General features: G+C 43.6%; 1 protein-coding gene across 4 annotated transcripts in view; it reads left to right on the top strand.

Moving 5' to 3' along the window:
• Nucleotides 1-18,924, top strand: part of Arhgef28 (Rho guanine nucleotide exchange factor 28) — a 298,148-nt gene that overhangs the window by 227,029 nt on the left and 52,195 nt on the right. For all 4 annotated transcript variants that reach the window (XR_007593859.1, XM_050153817.1, XM_050153818.1 and 1 more), the window contains 8 exons: nucleotides 1,747-1,994; nucleotides 6,412-6,534; nucleotides 7,814-7,931; nucleotides 10,458-10,712; nucleotides 12,307-12,383; nucleotides 15,461-15,639; nucleotides 16,624-16,715; nucleotides 17,884-18,066. Coding sequence is in view for 3 of the 4 variants with exons in the window: in XM_050153817.1 (XP_050009774.1) it covers nucleotides 1,747-1,994; nucleotides 6,412-6,534; nucleotides 7,814-7,931; nucleotides 10,458-10,712; nucleotides 12,307-12,383; nucleotides 15,461-15,639; nucleotides 16,624-16,715; nucleotides 17,884-18,066 (1,275 nt within the window). In the remaining variant the exon portion in view is untranslated. The remainder of the gene's footprint in view (nucleotides 1-1,746; nucleotides 1,995-6,411; nucleotides 6,535-7,813; nucleotides 7,932-10,457; nucleotides 10,713-12,306; nucleotides 12,384-15,460; nucleotides 15,640-16,623; nucleotides 16,716-17,883; nucleotides 18,067-18,924) is intronic.

Here is an 18,924-nt window from a genome sequence, read left to right on the forward strand (position 1 = left end):
TCTCTCTCTCTCTCTCTCTCTCTCTCTCTCTCTTTCTCTCTCTCTCTCTCTTTCTGTCCTCTTACTTTATATGATGTTTGAAGAATCATCGTATGTACTTCATTCCTTTTTTAAAGTCAACTAATATCCCATTTTGTTTATCTGGTCATTAATGAATGTGCATTTCATGTTGTTTCTTTTCTTTTTCCTTGAAAGTCATATGGTAACTTCATTTTAACTTTTTAGTGATTTCAGGCTGTTTACTAAGGCAGCTGCAGCCTCTTCATCCTTGCCAATTTAGGTGGTTCTAATCGATTCCCACCTTCACCTTTGCCGACATGTCTTTATTCTCTATCTTTTCTTCCTATAATTAGCTCAGTGTATGTGACATGTTGTGTTATTTTGGTTTTGATTTGCACTTCCCCACTAAGGATATTGAACTTGGTTGGGGGATGATGAGGATTTGGGTGGGGGTGGGGGTGAGGGCTGTGATGAAGGTGGGGTGGGGGCGGGGGTGAGGAAGGGGGTAATAATCTCACACAAAGCTTTTTGCCTTAGAGACAAGGCTTCTACCACTAAAGTTTATCCCCACCCCTGTTGAGCATCTTTTTGGATACTTGGTGATTATTTGTTTTTGAAGTTTTTTCTTTTTTTAATATTTATTTATTTATTTATTTATTTATTTATTTATTATGTATACAATATTCTGTGTGTATGCCTGCAGGCCAGAAGAGGGCACCAGAGGGTTGTGAGCCACCATGTGGTTGCTGGGAATTGAACTCAGGACCTTTGGAAGAGCAGGCAATGCTCTTAACCATTGAGCCATCTCTCCAGCTGTTTTTGAAGTTTTATCTACTAAATTGCTTTGCCCATTTTTGAATTATTGAAGACATTTAGTTAGAAGACTTTTCTATATGATATATAATCTAAATTCTATCTTTTATACATATATAATTATCATTTTCCTCGGGAGAAAAATGAATTTTGAAAAATGACTTAGTGACAGAAAGAATCTACTATCATAAAGCCTTGGGAAACTTTATTACATTGAGTTTATTTCACCAAGTTATTTCATCTCAACTATTTAATTATGCATGCACTCAACACAAAAAGCAAAAAGACTTTTCTTCAACAAGCTGTTATATCTTATAGAGCATTGGCATGGGATTGAAGCTGTTGGAAACATTTTACTCTTAGCTGCTTTACTTGGCTTTCATTTGTGGGTCCTCTTCTAATATCTGGACAATTAATATTTGGAGTATAAATAAGATTTTAATCATCACTGACTTTTATTTGGGGGAAAATGGTCCTGTTAGTCTTGAACATTCCTTCATTTTTATTAGTGTAATGTAGAATTGTGTTGCAAAAGACATATATGGGGCTTTTTGTTTGTTTGCTTGTTACAGAGAAAAATTTGATAGAATTATCTTTATTTTAACTGGTATTATATGTCTCTCTAATTCAGTGCATGGTCAGAAACTGAATTTGCATATGAAGGAAGTTACTAGCATTCGTCAAGAGGGTGAATAAAATATATTATGAAATGACAGAAAGATGATTAGATGCTTATTACTATTTAGTATGTCCATCTGTCTGTCCTGTCTGTAAAACGTGACTTGGAAGGGTGTCGGCAAATAAGATCTGTGATTCTGAATTCTTTTCTTTGAAATATCTGTTCTTGAGTGTTCACAGGAGTGTAGGAAAGGCTGCATGTCTGGCAGACATGTTACACAGCTCATCTGGGCCATGCATGTGCTCACGTTTCAGAGCTGATGCAGACAGAGGTGCACCATATGCAGACACTGCTCATCATGTCTGAGGTCTTCAGGAAGGGCATGAAGGAGGAGCTGCAGCTGGACCACAGCACGGTGGACAAGATCTTCCCCTGCTTAGATGAGTTGCTGGAAACCCATAGGCATTTCTTCTTCAGCATGAAGGAACGCAGGCAGGAATCCTGCATGGGTAACGACAGGAATTTTGTGATCAACCGAATTGGAGATATTCTGGTACAGCAGGTAAGAAGGGTGTCAAAGCTGGTCTCAGAATCCTAAATGTTTGCAGGAACACCCCTCCCCTTAGATTTTTTTTTTAATTTTATATGTCTGAGTGCTTTGTCTGCATGTGTGTCTGTGCACTATGTGCTTGCCAGGTGCCCACAGAAGTCACAGGACGGTATTGATCCCTGACACTGGAGTTACAGATGGTTGTGAGCTACCGCGTGGGTGATAGGAAAGGAACTGAGGTCTCCAGCAAGAGAAACAAGTGCTCTTAATCACTAAACCTTCTGTCCAGCTTTGGTTTGCAGACTCTTTATTGATTAAAAATCCTTGGAATAATGAAATTGATTTCTTTATAGTTTTTCCTATGTGGGGGCCATGGGTTTTCTTTTATTGGGTGTTGGTTGATTCTGGCTGTGTAACAGATGTTAGGTAGCTCCTGACCACCAATGACTACCTCTTCTGCATAACTTGGGTTATCTGTTGTCTCCAGTAGATCATGCAGCCATAACTGAATCACATGAACTTTTTGATGGGAGAGGGTACTTCTTAGAGCATAGGTCCTCCAGTGTGGCTTCAAGTCAAGTTCTGGCTCACCCTAGGAAAAAGGATATAAATGTTTTATAGTTAGCCTGGAAGACAAGATAAATAAATCTAACTTCAGGGATTTGGGATTTTGAGGACATCACTGAGAATAGGCTGTGCAGTTGGCGAATACAAAAACAGCAGCAGAATTTCACAATGGCCTTGGCTCTTTCTGAAGGGGTTCTTGTGAAAAGCATGCTCACCCAGAGTGAAGTAGCATTTTGACATGGAAGAAACTATGTTCCCCGTGTGTCTTGTTTAATTGTCATAGCATTGTGAGGTGGGTGCCATGTTCCCACTGTACAGATATAGATGTAAACACTAGGGGCAATGACTTTCTTTAGCCTTCACACATTTCACAGGCGATGTACCTGGGACAGAGGTCAAAATCCACTCTATCATCAAGATGAGCCAAGAATTTTAGCAAAGGGCAGGAAAGCCTTTGCTGTCACAATTGTGAATCCCAGTCAGGGCGGGGGAATCTTTCCATTTGTTTATTGCCATAGTCTAACACCTATAGGGGATCCTTGGGCTTGGAGTATTTATTTATTGAATAATTGACTCGGACAAGCCAGGAAGGAATTTAGTGGGCCACCAGGTTTGGCCTGTGGCACTTGGGGAAATGCCTAGATTTCTCCTCGGTTGCCTTAGCATGGCTTTTTCTGGGTAATGCCACCTTCTCTAAGGATTTCAGTTCTTTAAATGCTCTCACTCTATCCTAGGTAGCCATGGAGATAAGCTGTTGGTCTGTATGTAAAAGAGGAATTGGATTTCCTGATGGTTTAGATATGATTAAATGCAGTATTTTTAGATGCACGCACGGTAGTAGCTACTCTACAAGTCTGACAATATAAGAGTCTGTATTTGTAAAAGCTTTTCTTTTAACCAAAGAGGAATCTGCTTTGGTGCTTATCCCCGAAGACTGTTTTGTCTTTGTGATCTCACGTGATCCATCCAGATGGGACGACATAAAGGACTTTGCGACTCAATTGAAATAAAAATGTCAGAATACAGAGAGCATTCAAAACTGAACTGGAAGGTTTATAATTCTGTCATTTGAAATTACCTGAGTTTCTCTTTCATTTATAAATAATCATGATTTTACTCTTTTTAAACTCTAATCCTTGGAATCAGTTTTGTTCTTTTTTTTCATATTTAATGACAACATGTGTTTTTATTGGATCTGTATTTATTTAATTTGTGTGGATAAAGCAGGGGCCAAAATTGGATCCTTGTCATCACCTGACATGGACTTACCTAGAGGCCTAACGGTTAGAGTCTAGATTTCTCTTTCGGGAAAAGGAGTGTGAGAGAAGCCTGGGCCTGTGTTCCTGCTCCTTGTTGGCATGTACGATGTGTGGCCAGAGTTCCTGCATAATCAGTTAGTACTGTCCTTAGAGGATGTTTTAGGGACTGTGCCTTATAGGAACAATGGAGGAGGCAGTGTTTATGGTGTAGGAAAGCTGTACATCCTGGTGCAGGATGGGTCTATCCTGGGGTCTAACCAGACGTGTGCTTCAGAAGGCAGGGTGGAGTGAGATAGTACACAGTCAGCAGGAACTCACTGTCAGTGGAAATTGTTGCTAGGGCACAAACAAATCGTTTTTGTTGTGATTGTTGTTTTAACTTCAGGGACATAAGGTTTACCTGAAAGTTATTGAAAATGAAACTCAGCATTCTGTCTCTCAGTGGTTACCATAGGAGCTGGCTAAGATCTGAGATTTGCTACATAAATTATAATTGTTTGCATTATTCCTCCTCCAGCTATAACATCTTCCCAAGCTATCACACCACAGTCAGGACACTGACGTCCACACTGTCAAGACAATGTTCTTCACACACCACAGTCAGGACACTGACGTTCACACTGTCAAGACAATGTTCTTCACACACCACAGTCAGGAAACTGACGTCTACACTACGAAGACAATGTTCTTCACACACCACAGTCAGAACACTGACGTTCACACTGTCAAGACAATGTTCTTCACACACCACAGTCAGGACACTGACGTCTACACTACGAAGACAATGTTCTTCACACACCACAGTCAGGACACTGACGTCCACACTGTCAAGACAATGTTCTTCACACACCACAGTCAGGACACTGACGTCTACACTACGAAGACAGTGTTCTTCACACACCACAGTCAGGACGCTGGGTCCATACTGTCAAGACAATGTTCTTATCACAAGCTTTCCCCATTTACATTCCATATGCCTGCCTCCCTCTTACCCTTGCTCCCACCTCCTCTCTGAGTCCAGGAAACTCTGTATTTCTGTCATTTTCAACAGCGTTGTGTAAATGGAATGACGTAGTTTGCAGTCTTAGGGAAATGGCCCAGTTCTTTCCATCACATCAGTGGTTACCTATGTAGCTCATTCCTCCTCCTCCTCTTCTTCTTTTCAAATTCAGGTTTTGACTTTGTCAGAATAAATCCCTAAAAATGCAATTTCTGGATTTCCTGGTTAGTTTTCTATTAGTTTTAGAAGGGTGGGGTTCTTTAATTTTTATTTTTTTATGTCTCTCCTCTCCTATCTTTATATATCCATTGAAAGGCCATTCTTTCCCCATTGGAGCTGGCTTTGAACCTTTGCCAAAAAATATCTTGTGCATGCTGGGTTTCTGTTCTGTTCCGCTGAGTGAGTCTCTGCATCTTTCCATTCCAGCTTGGAAATGGGAGCTGTGGAATAATCTAGAAAATTGAGCACTGGCGTCTCCCTGCTGTACTGAGAATATTTTAGATGTTTTCTCTTCTTTTATTTCCTGTATACTGAAGAATAATTTTGCATATATTTATAAAAAGATAGCTATGATTTGGGTTAAATCTGCGTTATCTACGGGAACAATTGACACCTTTTATTATTCTGATTCTCCCATTCTTTGAACTTTGTAAAGCTCTCTGTTCATTTAGATTGCAAAAACTTTTTAAAAAATATACGTACATGAATGTTTTGCCTACATGTACATCTGTGAATTACTTAAGGTCAGAAGAGGGCATCCGATCCCCGGGAACTGAAGTTACAGAAAGGTGTGAGTTTCCGCGTGTGTGCTGGGAAGTGAACATCTTTTACAAAAGCAGCAAGTGCGCTAAACTACTAAGCTGTCTAAGCCCCTAGTCATTTAGTTTCTTGAAGTATCGGTACTGTGTGTTGTTAGCTCTGTTTTAACCGTGGCTGAAGGATCATCTCTTCAGACATATTTTCATCAACACAGATAAAACTGAGCAAAAGAGAAAAGGCCAAAGATGATGGAATGCATCTTAAAGACTTTTCTGAGGAGGCTTTCTGTCACAATGACCTTCCTTGTGGATGCAATCGTATAAAGCTGTTGTGGTCTTAAACCACAGCCAAATGAGGCAGCTAACCCTCCCAACTCTGCCTGTGTCTCTGGAGGGTATGAAGATCTCTCCACAGGTCAGGGTGAAGGAAACATTCAGTCCACACCTTTCCTTTCCCCTCCGTTAAAAATTAGCATTTCGGTTATTCTCCTTCTCCTCTGATCATGGCTGACGATCACCTGCCTGTGATCCGCTCATGATGTCAGACATCCAGTGTGAAAGTTGTACTGCTACAGTTTTAATAACTAAGTTGCATAAAAGTGAAGCAAACATTAAAGCACAGGTTTGATAATTGGCTGTTTGATAATTAGCTCAGGACAATATGACGCTGCTATGTCGGCCCTTGATACTTTGTTTCCTTTTATTTTAATTTCAGAAGTGCCTGGGGGAAGGGGAATGATTGTATTTGGGAAATTTGGGATGTTTGGAAATACACAAAAACGTCATGTTCTTTCCTCTGTGCACATAATGGGGGTATTTCTAAACCGTCTTGGAAATGTGCTCAGTTTTCAGAAGAAAATGCAAGTAAAATGAAGAAGATCTACGGAGAATTCTGCAGCCATCACAAAGAAGCCGTGAGCCTCTTTAAGGAGCTCCAGCAGAACAAAAAGTTTCAGAACTTTATTAAGGCAAGTGCTGCTCAGCTCAGTCACAGAGTGGGAGGCCACCGTGGGGTATTGTGCACGTTTGTGTTTTAATCATCTAAACAAGTTTCATATAGGATCCATTTCTCAGGGGGAAGGAGAAGGAAGTGATGGGTTTATGGCAAAGATGGAAAGTCTAGAGGGTAGTACGATATTCCTCCCAAAGCATTCTGTCTGCTGTCTGTATCTGTAACGTAAAATTCCCCAAGCCTGTGAGAATATTGGCAGGGTTCTGGGAAGTGGTTTCATACCTGGGCAAGTCGTATGTCAGAAAAATCAAAGCAAAAGCAAATAGAGAATCTGTTTATCCTATGGCTTTGCTTCAGAGTGGATTTATATGAACCAAATCCATGACATAATTTCACCTATGTCTTTCTGAACACTTTTAAAGCATCGTGGTAACATTAACACTTAAATTATCAGTCGTTTTCTGACATCTTCAATTTTCATTGTTCATCTTTTGAAATTGCGTTGGTCAGCTGGGACCTGGTCAAGGTTCATATGGCAGATTCCTGTCTCTTCTTTTTTTGGTTTTTCAAGACAGGGCTTCTCTGTGTAACCTTGGCTGCCCTGGAACTTGCTCTGCAGACCAGGCTGGCCTCGAATTCACAGAGATCCACCTGCCTCTGCCTCCTGGGATTAGAGACACATGTCAGTCACTACTGCCTGGCTTGCAGTTACGTCTCTTAAATCTCCTTGACCTTGAATTCCCGCCCCACCCCCGCTTTTTCCCTACCCTTTCACATTTATTTATGGAAGAAATTTGCCCAAGCTTCTGGGTTCTGTGTTTTTTTTTTTGTTTGCCATTCTATGAGTTCTACCAGGTTCTCCTCTGGTTCTCTTTCTCACAAACATGTGCGGTGGGACTTAAAGACTTAAAGTTTGATGTGAAATGTTTAGGAAAAGGATCACTCTGCGACCAGGGACTTTAGGTGCCACCGTGCATAATAGCAAAGATGGAGGAAGATGTGTTAGAAAGGCAAACAGCGAGCATGCACACGTTCGTGATTGTTCAGAGCCTTTGCTGATGCTGGACCCAGAGAGTTCGCTCCTTTGGGGATTAGACGTGCATCAGTGTGAGCTGAAACTCTCCACACCCTGGACTCTGGCGGTCAACAACAAAAGTACGAACTGCAGTGACAATGTACGCATTTTAACTGATGGTGACAATGAAGTATGGACAGAGTATACAGTTGTAGATTTTGAATTGTCAAATCCTCAAGTAAAACAATTGGTGTATATAAAAATGTCTATACTTTTCAAGATCCGGAACAGCAACCTTTTGGCCCGCCGCCGCGGAATCCCAGAGTGCATCCTGCTTGTCACCCAGCGCATCACGAAGTACCCGGTTCTGGTGGAGAGGATCCTGCAGTACACAAAAGGTGAGATGACTGCTGGGACGCTATTGTCTCTCCCAGGGCCTCTTGGCCTTCACGATGCTCTCATTGTGAGCAGGCTTCTAAAGCCTTTGAATTGGAATTCATTTTGAGAAATATGAGAAATTACTTTTTTTTAAATTACATTTATTTTGTGTGTGGGTGGGGGAAGACACTAGATATGTTTACACACACACACACACACACACACACACACAATAAATGTAATGTGTGATGGTCGGAGGAAAACTTGTAAAAGTTGGTTCTTTCCCTCTACCACTTATGGTTCTTTATGGTTTGATGCACGAGAGAATATGACAATAGTCTATAGAGAAAGCTTCGTTGATTTTGTTCTCAGCAAAAGAATGAAAAGCCGGGCGGTGGTGGCGCACGCCTTTAATCCCAGCACTCGAGAGGCAGAGGCAGGCGGATCTCTGTGAGTTCGAGACCAGTCTGGTCTACAGAGCTAGTTCCAGGACAGGCTCCAAAGCCACAGAGAAACCCTGTCTCGAAAAACCACAAAAAAAAAAAAAAAAAAGAATGAAAACAAAATGGAGGCCTTTGAGTTTGCATCGTGTGAATTCTCTTAACTTCCTACAACATCCTAGTGACAAAACTGTGCCCAGTAGTGTTAGCGCACCTTACTCCATCCATGCTTCAACCCGTGCCACGTTCTTGGTAGGCAGAGTAGATGGCACCAGTGGACTGCCCCACTTACAGTGCTCTAACTGTGAGTTCTGCCTCTGGACAGAGTCAGCATGGTGGCACGGAGGCCTCCTCCTCCTGGCAGGTGCTGTCAAAGGTTACTCCTGGAGCCTCTGGCCCGTGATTCTTTTGACCATTGTGGCCCCATGGTCCTCAGCCTCACTAGCTGTCCCTTCACAAGGGAGTACCTTTGCGTGCAGATGGGGAGTCAGTAGGTGTGAGTGGAGCTTGGTGGGGCAGGGTGGGGGCTTTTGTAAAGGCTCCCCGGAGACTGGAGCTGCACCTTTTGAGTTTCAAGGTATTAGGGGACAGCGGTTTGCCAGCCTTTGAGCCTTCTCCTGGAATTACTCATGATCTCTTGGCTTTCCGAATTTTGAAATAGTTTCCTTAGAAGTAAATCTCCTTTCTGGAGGGGAAAGGCTCTGTCAGGGCGAGAGAAGCCATGAGGTGTGTGTGTTCTTTGGAAGGTAGCGAGAAAGACTCCTCCTTAAAGACACAGATATCAGGTGTGATCTTTGGATGCTCTGATCATGCTTGCATGAATCTGTGCGCACGCTGAGAAGCTGGGATGTGTAGACCTTTGGAGATCCGTTTCCCCTCCTCCTGGCTGATCTTATAAACGTGTGTCCCGCAGATGTAGGCTCTCAAGAGCCTCTGGTTCTCTGCCAGTTTTCTTTTTCCCTTCCTCCCATTCTTCCCCCTCCTTTTAGCTCTTCAGGTCCAGGCACCTGAGCAAATATCAACTAGCTGATCTTTATCATCAAATACAGAAAAGAGCTCAAGCCCCTTTCATCTGAGGTTTCCGGAAGCCATTCCAGGAGCTACTCCAGAGGCCTTCCTTAAGGTGGTCTGGAGGTGAGAGGCGTGGCCAGTGGTTTAAAGAACAACAGGTGATAGTCTTGTTCTGTGTAGATAAACCTGGCTGGTTTTCTTTAGGCACAGTACAGGGCCTCAAAATACGTTCATTTCCTTCATAATCAAAAGAAAAGAATAATGGGACTAAATCACTTTAATTAGAATATTAAAATCCTCAATTTCATGCTAATATATCCCAGAAGGCAAATGAGTCTGAGGTATTTAAATCACCCTGCGGCTCTATTTCAGAGGACATGAGCATGACCCCAAGGCTGGGTTCAGTCCTTAGAAACGCAGTGAAGGGCTTACTCGCTTTCCTGTTTCTAGGACAGGAGGAGTGCCCAGGTCAATCCATGGTCCCTGCTTAGATTACATTTGATCCATTTTGTTGCTGTGACAAAATAACCTGATGAGAAGCAGCTTCAGGAAGGGGCTGTTTGTCTCCCAGTTTGAGGGGGACACCATCTGTCATGATAGCGAAAGGCATGGCGGTCGTGGTGTGAGGTAGCCGGCCACATTGCATCTGCAGATGGGAAGCTGAGATACATGAGTGTTGGCGCTGGATTTGTCTCACCCTTTTTGTTCAGTCTGGGTCCCCAGGCCATGCAAAGAAGGTGGGACCCTCCTAAGTGAAGTGTCCCTGGGAACTCTCCCAGAAATGCCCCGCAGCTTTCCTAGGTCGTTCTAAATCTAGTCCCATAAACAATGAGGGTGAATGATGGCCCTGCTGCAGAGAGGCAGGCTTATCCCTGGAAGCCAGACATCTCACTGCCAGCTAATACAAATGCAAAGCTTTTATAAGCAAGTATTGTATTGCTTCTTTTTGGTGGCCCAGAGAGATATTTTAATGTTTGAATTTAATCCAACGTCTTTCTTAGGGAATCTTTGTTATATTTAAAAACTTAAGACAAAAAATAGCCTCTCTTAGTATTCTGGATTATTATCATTTTCTTTATTCCCTCCCTCATGCAGAGAGGACTGAAGAACACAAAGACCTATGCAAAGCTCTTGGCTTAATTAAGGACATGATAGCAGCTGTGGATCTAAAAGTCAGTGAATATGAGAAGAACCAAAAGTGGCTGGAGATCCTAAATAAAATTGAAAACAAGACATACACCAAGCTCAAAAATGGGCACGTGTTTAGGAAGCAGGCCCTGATGACTAAGGAAAGGGCCCTCTTGCATGACGGGCTCGTCTACTGGAAAACTGCTACAGGCCGTTTCAAAGGTACCGTGGTCCGTCAGCCCAATCTCTCCTCCCTTTGTACATATCACTCATTCAACAGAGGACAGATGTTCGAAAGCAAAATAGCTCTGACGTGCAGGTACACCTCCAGAAGCCCCGGCCTATTGTAAGTTGAGACATCTTCAAGTTGTGATGCTGAGCGGGTAAATGTGAATAGGGGATACACACGCTTGACTGGAGCTTGCTGTCCTGAGTGAAATCCTCCCCTATATTTTCATGAGTATGAAAGCCTGTGATGAGTCGAGAGTTCTGAACATCGTTGGCGCAGAAATACTCTGCTAAATGTGGTGTGTTAAAAGCAAGGCCAGCCCACACCTACACAGCGAGGATCTGCCGTGTGCCAAGACAACCTGGGGCTTTCAGACCGTGGAGGGTGAAATGAGAAAAGCCTAAATATCACCTTGGTTATTCAGTAATATGACACATCTACCTGCATACTGGCCCTGCTCTTTCTCAGTGGTTCAATTTGTTGACAGGCTTAAACTTGACTCTGTTAGTCTGCTTAGGGTCCAGGGCTGTTTAATGCTGTTCTCAAGGGCTTGCACTGTAGCTAGCACCTTGCCGTCATGTGCTTTCTTATATCTCTGGGGCCTGGAAAATTGACGGTCCCTCAGGTCTCCTTCCAGAGAGTCTGGTATTATTGGTCCAGACCTGAAGACCAAGCTTAAAGGCTTGACTGTTCAGCTTCCTCTACAGCCTCTGAGGAACTTGTGTCTCCTTCATCTTAATTACATCTTTAGGCAAGTGGGAGAATAAGGATTTATTCTATTATAGTCACTTGAAGGTCACTGCCCACCGGAGGATGAGCAGGCTTGGATGGAAATTCAAGCAAAGGTATTCGCAGATGAGTAGCTTGCGATGTTGTCTTGAAGAACTACTAATTGTCATCCATGTGATGCTGTTTCTCTGCCCACTGTTTCAACTAGACTATACGGTGGTTACAGGAAGGGGGGAGTTCTTGCGAAGATTCCAAGTGACATAGAGAAATAAACTCTATGCAGCCCAGATGGAGCAGGTGTCCCTCCATCACTTGCTGTGGAAGCTGTTCCCTTACAGTTTTTTTTTAATTAGCTACATTTCCCCTAAAGGCAAGGGCACGCTCTATTCTCTTAGGCTCTTCTTTCATGGGGGGGGGGTGCATTGACATAAGGTCTTGTTATGTAACTCAGGCTGGCCTCAAACTTGTAATCCTCCAGCCTCAGCCTCCCAAGTACTGGGATTGCAAGCCTATGCTATCTCATCATCTCAGAGCCTTATTTTATATAGGATTTTTTTCTTTCATTTTGAAAACTGTGCTGTGCTCTTAAACATTTCCTAGAGAGTTGTTCTTGCTACAGTCCTATAGTTTATCTGAAGTGCTGCATAGAAATATGTCCACTTACACAACTCCCTATGCATTTTAACACTGATAGATATTAACTACTATAGCAAGAGGTTTTTTAAATACAAGTTTCCCAGAAAAGTCTTCCATTTTTGTCAAACAGATTTAAATGTCAAGTATGAGGTTAAACTAGCTAGTAAAGTCATCTAGGCTGTGGTGCCCTTCATTAATACTATCATGATTTTGTCTTTGAAGATATCCTAGCTCTGCTTCTAACCGATGTGCTGCTCTTCCTACAAGAAAAGGACCAGAAATACATCTTTGCAGCTGTTGTAAGTATATGACCACACAATGCACATTTTCGCATGTTGGTGCCGTGTTGCCTGAAGTTCCTAATAAAATAAAAAGGTCGCTTGACAAGACTATGTCCGTACTGTGTTCCCACTGCTAGAACAGATTTCACAACTGGTTCAGCAGGCAGTTTAATCAATTGTGAAAATATTGAACTATTTTAGCATTGATGGTGAATAGACATTGCCCTCAGGGCTTCAAGAACCTCCCTACTGACTGGCTATCGAGGTCTTTACTGTGGTCTCCATCCTCATCCCCATCTCCCGTGCTTAACTCTGGCAACTGAGGTATCAATGCTGGGCATGGGTCATTTCCAGCATCTTGTTCTTTCTTTCTGCTGGATGGTCCTTTTGCCGTGCCACTTGCCAACCTCATCTGTCACCTGCTGTGATAATGTCCCATCTGTCAAACAAGAAGACAGGGAGATTTCTAAAGGAGAGTATTTTTTTCATTTCTCATGGTGCTGGGGATTGAGCCCAGGACCTTTTGCATGCTAGACAAATGTGCTGCTACTGTGTTCTTCTTTGAGCTTACTGTGTCAAGCTCAAAGAAGAACCCCCCTCCTGCCATAGTGGCTTCTAATGACTACAGTCGTTCATGTGTCCCTTCCCTTTGTGGTAAGTAAATCACTCTCGTTGTAGCACAAAAGTAGACTTTAACATATTTTATAAGTTCAACTTTAAAATATGAAGCAAGTTTAAGGTATTTTTGCCCCAGTAGGATCTCTAGCTGATAGAACCAGCTCCAGTGGAGATGGGGTAGCAGTTGGATGGGAGACAGATAGCCTCACCTTTCCCCCTTCCCTTTTATCAGAGGCCTTCCATTGCAGAGAGCTGCAGAGCCTGGGCAGGAATGTAAATGAGTGAAGTCAACAGAGAGCATGATGAGGAGAGCAGGGACTGTCCTCAGCTAGTGAGTACACGTCCAGGGTCAAGGTGAGTCATGCTTCCTGAGCTGTAGCTGGTGTTTATAAATTAGATGAGAATATGGTCCAGGTTAGCCAGTCTTCTGTTTCTACCATGCCTCCCAACTCTAGAGTATTTTTGAAGGGTGACAGGTCCTACTCACAAATGTTGCTAACTTTAAAAAATACCTTTAACATTCGAAGGCACAACAAAACATCCTTGTGGACTGTAGTGGGTCTTTGCATAATCAGTATATAACATCTGTCTCCAAAGCTGATGTGTTGCCTTCATTGTTGGGGATGTTGAATCTTGTTTTTCACTAGTGTTTGTGTAGTTCATATGAATAATGACAAGCATGCCCTTGATGCCATCTGGTTGGTTGGGATTTAATTAATGCTCCTTTCTACCCTTTATTTATTTCTCACTTTGGAAAGATCTTGCCACCATCTCCCTTTCTCTGGAACACTGAACAACTAATAATTTTCCATTCTTTCACAATAAGCAGCTCAAACTCAGCTTACATTTTTACATACAGAAATAGGAGGCTGAAATATAGATCTCTAATACAAAAAGGGATCTTAATCATGTTTAGGAGACCCCTCTCATTACAGAGAGAATTCAAAATCGGCTTTACTCATTTACTCTCCTCTTCCAGAGGCTGAGCATGGGACTGGGTAGACCAGTAGTCTTTTCCATCATGATCTTTTTTTTTTTTTTCCCTCACACTGCTCCGAAAAGCATGAAAACCACTGCAGAGATGCCTTGGCCAATAATTCTAGGTGTGGCCTAGCTATGCAATACTGGGAAGGCAGACAAGCCAGCAACAAGACATCAGAAGTGGAGAATATAGAATCCAAACTCTGGATAAAACCCAGTCCACAAGGAAAAAAACAAAACTACATGCTTCAGCTAGCTCTGTAAACCGTGGTGGGAGCCGCAGACCAAAGCAGATTTCATATACCACATCCTTCTCATCCTGCAGACATTCTTTTGGCCCTTCTTTTAATCATGGCTCTTGAGCCAGGTGTGGGGCTATTGAGGTCTCATCTGTGAAGCTCCAGGGCATGGAGGCACTGAAAGACAGCAGTAAATGTTGGCAGAAGTTATTTCATTATACCTTGGACACCGACTCTTAGACTTTCTTCCAATTTCCCTCAGATGGAATTACGCTAAATTCAGTTCTGCAGACATTGATTGCATGACTATACTACAAGGCTATGAGTCTGGCATATGAAGATGATTTAGGTCCAGTTCTGCTCACCCAGTGTTCATCTGGTTGGTGAGGAAGAACTACTTGCAGGTATAGCTGCAGCAGTTCTGGGGCTGAGACCTGTGAGGCTGGAGCATAAGGGATTGGTGATGTCTAGGGAGTCTGAGGTCCTGTCTGCCCATTTCTACATTGTATCTGATGACTTAGCCCCTTAGTTCCTAGGGTTCTGTTTCCATTACTGTCTTGCAATTATTTCTGATTCCAACGGGCTCTAACTTCTCATTCTTCACAATCTGATTATAATGTCAGAGATACATTTTCTTCTTTGACCACAGTCGATCATATTTTTTCTTCACCATCCGATCTCTTTAAAATTGCCCTTTTAAACTACCAATCTTAAAAAGGCATTTACTTCTTTTTTTTAGAATCTGTTTGTCTCTCTCTGTGTGGGTGTGCGTATGTGAGTGCAGAGGCCAGAGGAAGCACCATGTCCCCTAGAGCTGGAGTTACAGGTGGCTTTGAACCACTCAGTGTGGGTGCTGGGAATCAAACTCAGGTCCTCTGCCAAAAGCAGTATTTACTCTCACCCATTGAGCCATCTTTCCTGTCCCTAAACTGACAGTCTTAAGGACAGTTATTCCCCTAAGTCCTCATTTTCCATCTGCTTTGGGGTTTGAGCAAGAAATGTCCCCCACAAGCTCTTGTGTTGAATGCCATGTTTCCAGCTGATGGTGCCAAACACTGTCCTAGCCATGGAAGAGCTAATGTGATCTCCTTTCCCCTCTCCTTTGGAGAACTTCTGAACTTCTGATGTGTCCGAAAGGATAATGAGTGGGATGAAGTGGGTTCCCCAGTCCTGTTGCTTTCTGCAACTCCTTTCTCCCATGTGGCTCTCGGTTTAGAGACCCCACAGTTTCACCTGTGTGTTTCCCAACTCTGGCAGGACCAGAAGCCTTCGGTTATTTCGCTTCAGAAACTTATTGCTAGAGAGGTCGCTAACGAGGAGCGAGGCATGTTCCTGATCAGTGCATCATCTGCTGGTCCGGAGATGTACGAAATCCACACCAATTCCAAGGAGGAACGGAACAATTGGATGAGGCGCATCCAGCAGGCCGTGGAAAGGTAACCCGGCTGTCGTTCGTCTTTGGGGTGTCCTTGTTCAGTTGGGGAATGTGTTCTAACCGTGTCTCCCCTGCATGAAAACTTTGCCTCAGCCAGAATTGTCTGCTCCCTGACCTTTGCCCCTGCCTGCCGTAGCATGTCGCCTGCAGCTGTGTCCTCTGCACGCCTCTCTGCATGCCGTGCCTTCCCGCTCTGCCTGTATGCTTTGCTGAGGCTCCCGCTCACCTGCTTCGTGAAGAACTCTTCAGTCCAGGTGGTCTCTGTCTTACCTGACATGCGCCACATCACAGCCACTCTCTGAGGCTCTGGTTTGGCGCTTGCCATCTATTGCCTGTAGTTGTTACAGTTTACATATAGGTAGAATGTATCCCCCTAGACTGGAAGCTCCTTGCGGGCAGGGACCCTATCTTCTGTCTCTCCGTGTGCCCGAAGAACCATTCAAATAAATGGCTGGCGAATCTCAATGTTCTCAGTTAACGTATTGCTTGTTACTCGGGCAAGAATGGTTTTGATAAATGAGGGGCAAGGGTGGGAATTATAATCCCTGTTGGTAATTTGATTAATTGGATGAGCGTGGTATTCTATAAGTTCCTCCCATCTCTACCACACCTACCCCATATGGAGGCCTGCTGTCTGTCCTACATCCCTTCCACTCTAGCCCTATTGAGGAGTTCCATAATGGTACAAACCCAAAATTCTATCATCTTAGCTACACTGATGATGGTAGTAGCAGGAGGGGGAGGGTTGGAATATTTGCATCATCCTATAGAGCTGACTTTGAATCTATGTTGTAATTTGTGCGTACCCAAGAAAACCGATCTTTTGAAAAGAGGGAACAATGAATTCTCTTCATGCTGGTNTTTTTTTTTTTTTTTTTTTTTTTTTTGCCTGTGTGGTTCCCCTGCCAAGTTCCCATGTTTTTCTAATAAGCTTAGAGATCCTTGGAACTAGTTTCAGTGATGCCTTGACTGTTGTCTTTTAAAGTTGTCCAGAAGAAGAAGGAGGAAGGACAAGTGAGTCTGATGAAGAGAGGCGGAAAGCTGAGGCCAGAGTGGCCAAAATCCAGCAATGCCAAGGTACGAAGTGTGCAGCTCTGGCTCCCGGGTCCTGTGCTCTTGAGTGGTGGTGATCACTGGGATTAATTGTGAGCATCTGAGGTCTGCATTGCCCACCCTCCACCTTTGAAAACCACCAGTCCATAGATAAGGAAAAGTGACTAAGATGCTCATGAAAATACACATAACCCATAGGGAACCATAATTGTGGGTCACGTGGTGCTGGTGCGCACTGGAGTTGCTGCCAGGTGCAGCTTCTGTGAGTAGACAAGCTCAGCAGGAGGACCATCGAGTGCCCTGTGAAGCCAAGAATTACATTATCTCACTAATTCTCAACTCCAGGGCCAATGTTAGAGTCACTTACCAAAGCTACAGAGAAACCCTGTCTTGAAAAACAAAAAAAAAAACAAAAAAAAAAAATTGCTGTCTGGCTGGGTGGTGGTGGTGCACACTTTTAATCTCAGCACTAGGGGGGCAGAGACAGGCGAATGTCTGTGAATTTGAGGCCAGCTTGGTCTGCAAAGCGAGTTCCAGGACAGGCAGGACTGTTATACAGAGAAAACCTGTCTCAAAAAATAAAACAACAAAAAAATTTGCTGTCTTATCCTCAATTCCCTTAACCAACTGAAGCAGGGACTCTCTGGATTTGATGCTAGTTAAGGTCTCTGTGTTCTAAGACTCCTGTAACACACTGAAGTCAGGGAAACTGATGCATGCAAAGATGGTGTTTAGAAGCAGAACCACAAACTGGCTCTGGCTCTGGCCAAGACTGACGCCGACGACTCAGGCTTCCTAACCCTGCTCTGTTCACCCCAGGAGCTTTCACTCGTTGAAGAGAGGGCTGCCTCAATGCACTTTGCAGAGCTGGGGATTCAGTCTTAGTAGAAAGCTGTCCCCATAAACAAAGAATAGCTTTGCGAGGTTGTCTGGAATTCGGAGAATGAGAGATGACATTTATACATTTATTTATCGCATGCAGTGGATGATGGGAGAGACGTGAAGTCACTTGCAGGAGGTAACAGTCACTAAATGAAGGCATCAAAATTTGAATCTGGGTCTCTCCCACCCAAAGAAAGCATTGGGTCCAACTGCTTGCTGAATTGTGGTGTCTTCTTCCCCAACTTGATTTTTCTTATTAGTTCTGTAGCCATGCTTATGATAATCTCTTACAATGAATTTTATTCCCCAGAAATACTCAGTAACCAAGACCAACAAATTTGCACGTATTTGGAAGAAAAACTGCACATCTATGCTGAACTTGGGGAGCTGAGTGGCTTTGAGGATGTCCACCTAGAACCTCACCTGCTCATCAAGCCTGACCCTGGAGAGCCTCCCCAGGCAGCCTCCCTGCTGGCAGCAGCCCTGAAGGAAGGCAAGTTGCTCTGGGAATGGATGGGTTTGACAGACTCAGAACATGTTTATCTACGCCTCACACAGCGGCCTTGGTGCTGAGGGTAAAACAGGTGAAACAGAATACTTATTTTCATGTAACCTATGCTCCAGAAATTTCAAAGTATAAAGAAATTCGTATGTCAGATTATGGAGTGCCATGATGAAAAATGAGCAGAATAAAGAAGTGGGGAATTACAGAGCTATAGAGAGGGGGCGAATCTACTCATATTGGGTGTCCAGGACCATTATAATGTAAGCAGAATAGTAGACAGATTTGGGGCATGTTCGGGAAATAAAGCAAAGGATGCTGATGGGCACCCATGATGCCCCTCTCACAGGGCAAAGCCTTAATGGACCAAATCACTTGCTCTTATACTTAGCCAGTGGCTCCTACTTTCTTCTCTCTGTCAAATCTTCCCTAACGAGAGCTGGGAAGTCCACTGGCTTTTGTTCTTTTGGCTTAGCACATGATGAAGGAACTTGGACACACTCAGGGGAACCCACAGCAGTGGAGGCACCATGTAGGCTGAAGATGTGAATGTATCCTGGGTCCCTGATCTGTTGACTGCAGCAGAACAGGGCTTCTCATCAGGGTGAGGACATCATTGTCTCGAGAAGGACAGTTGAGTGCACACATTGAAAAGCCCTTTGCTCTGCTAGGCTGCTGTTTTCCTTCCGTGCTCTTCTTGAATCCCATCCACCCTCCCAGGTCTGCTCAGTTTCCACCCCTTTTTAGGAACTTCTCCCCAGTCCCACTGGAGACTGTTGCTCTCCTGCGCCTCTGTGTGGCCAGAGCTGCAAGCGTCTCCTACCCCTCTCTTTCAAATTCTCCTTGGTT

The sequence above is a fragment of the Alexandromys fortis genome, unplaced genomic scaffold, assembly GCF_014885135.2.
Source record: "Alexandromys fortis isolate MF-2015 unplaced genomic scaffold, M_Fortis_MF-2015_v1.1 scaffold_79, whole genome shotgun sequence".
Lineage (NCBI taxonomy): Eukaryota > Metazoa > Chordata > Mammalia > Rodentia > Cricetidae > Alexandromys > Alexandromys fortis.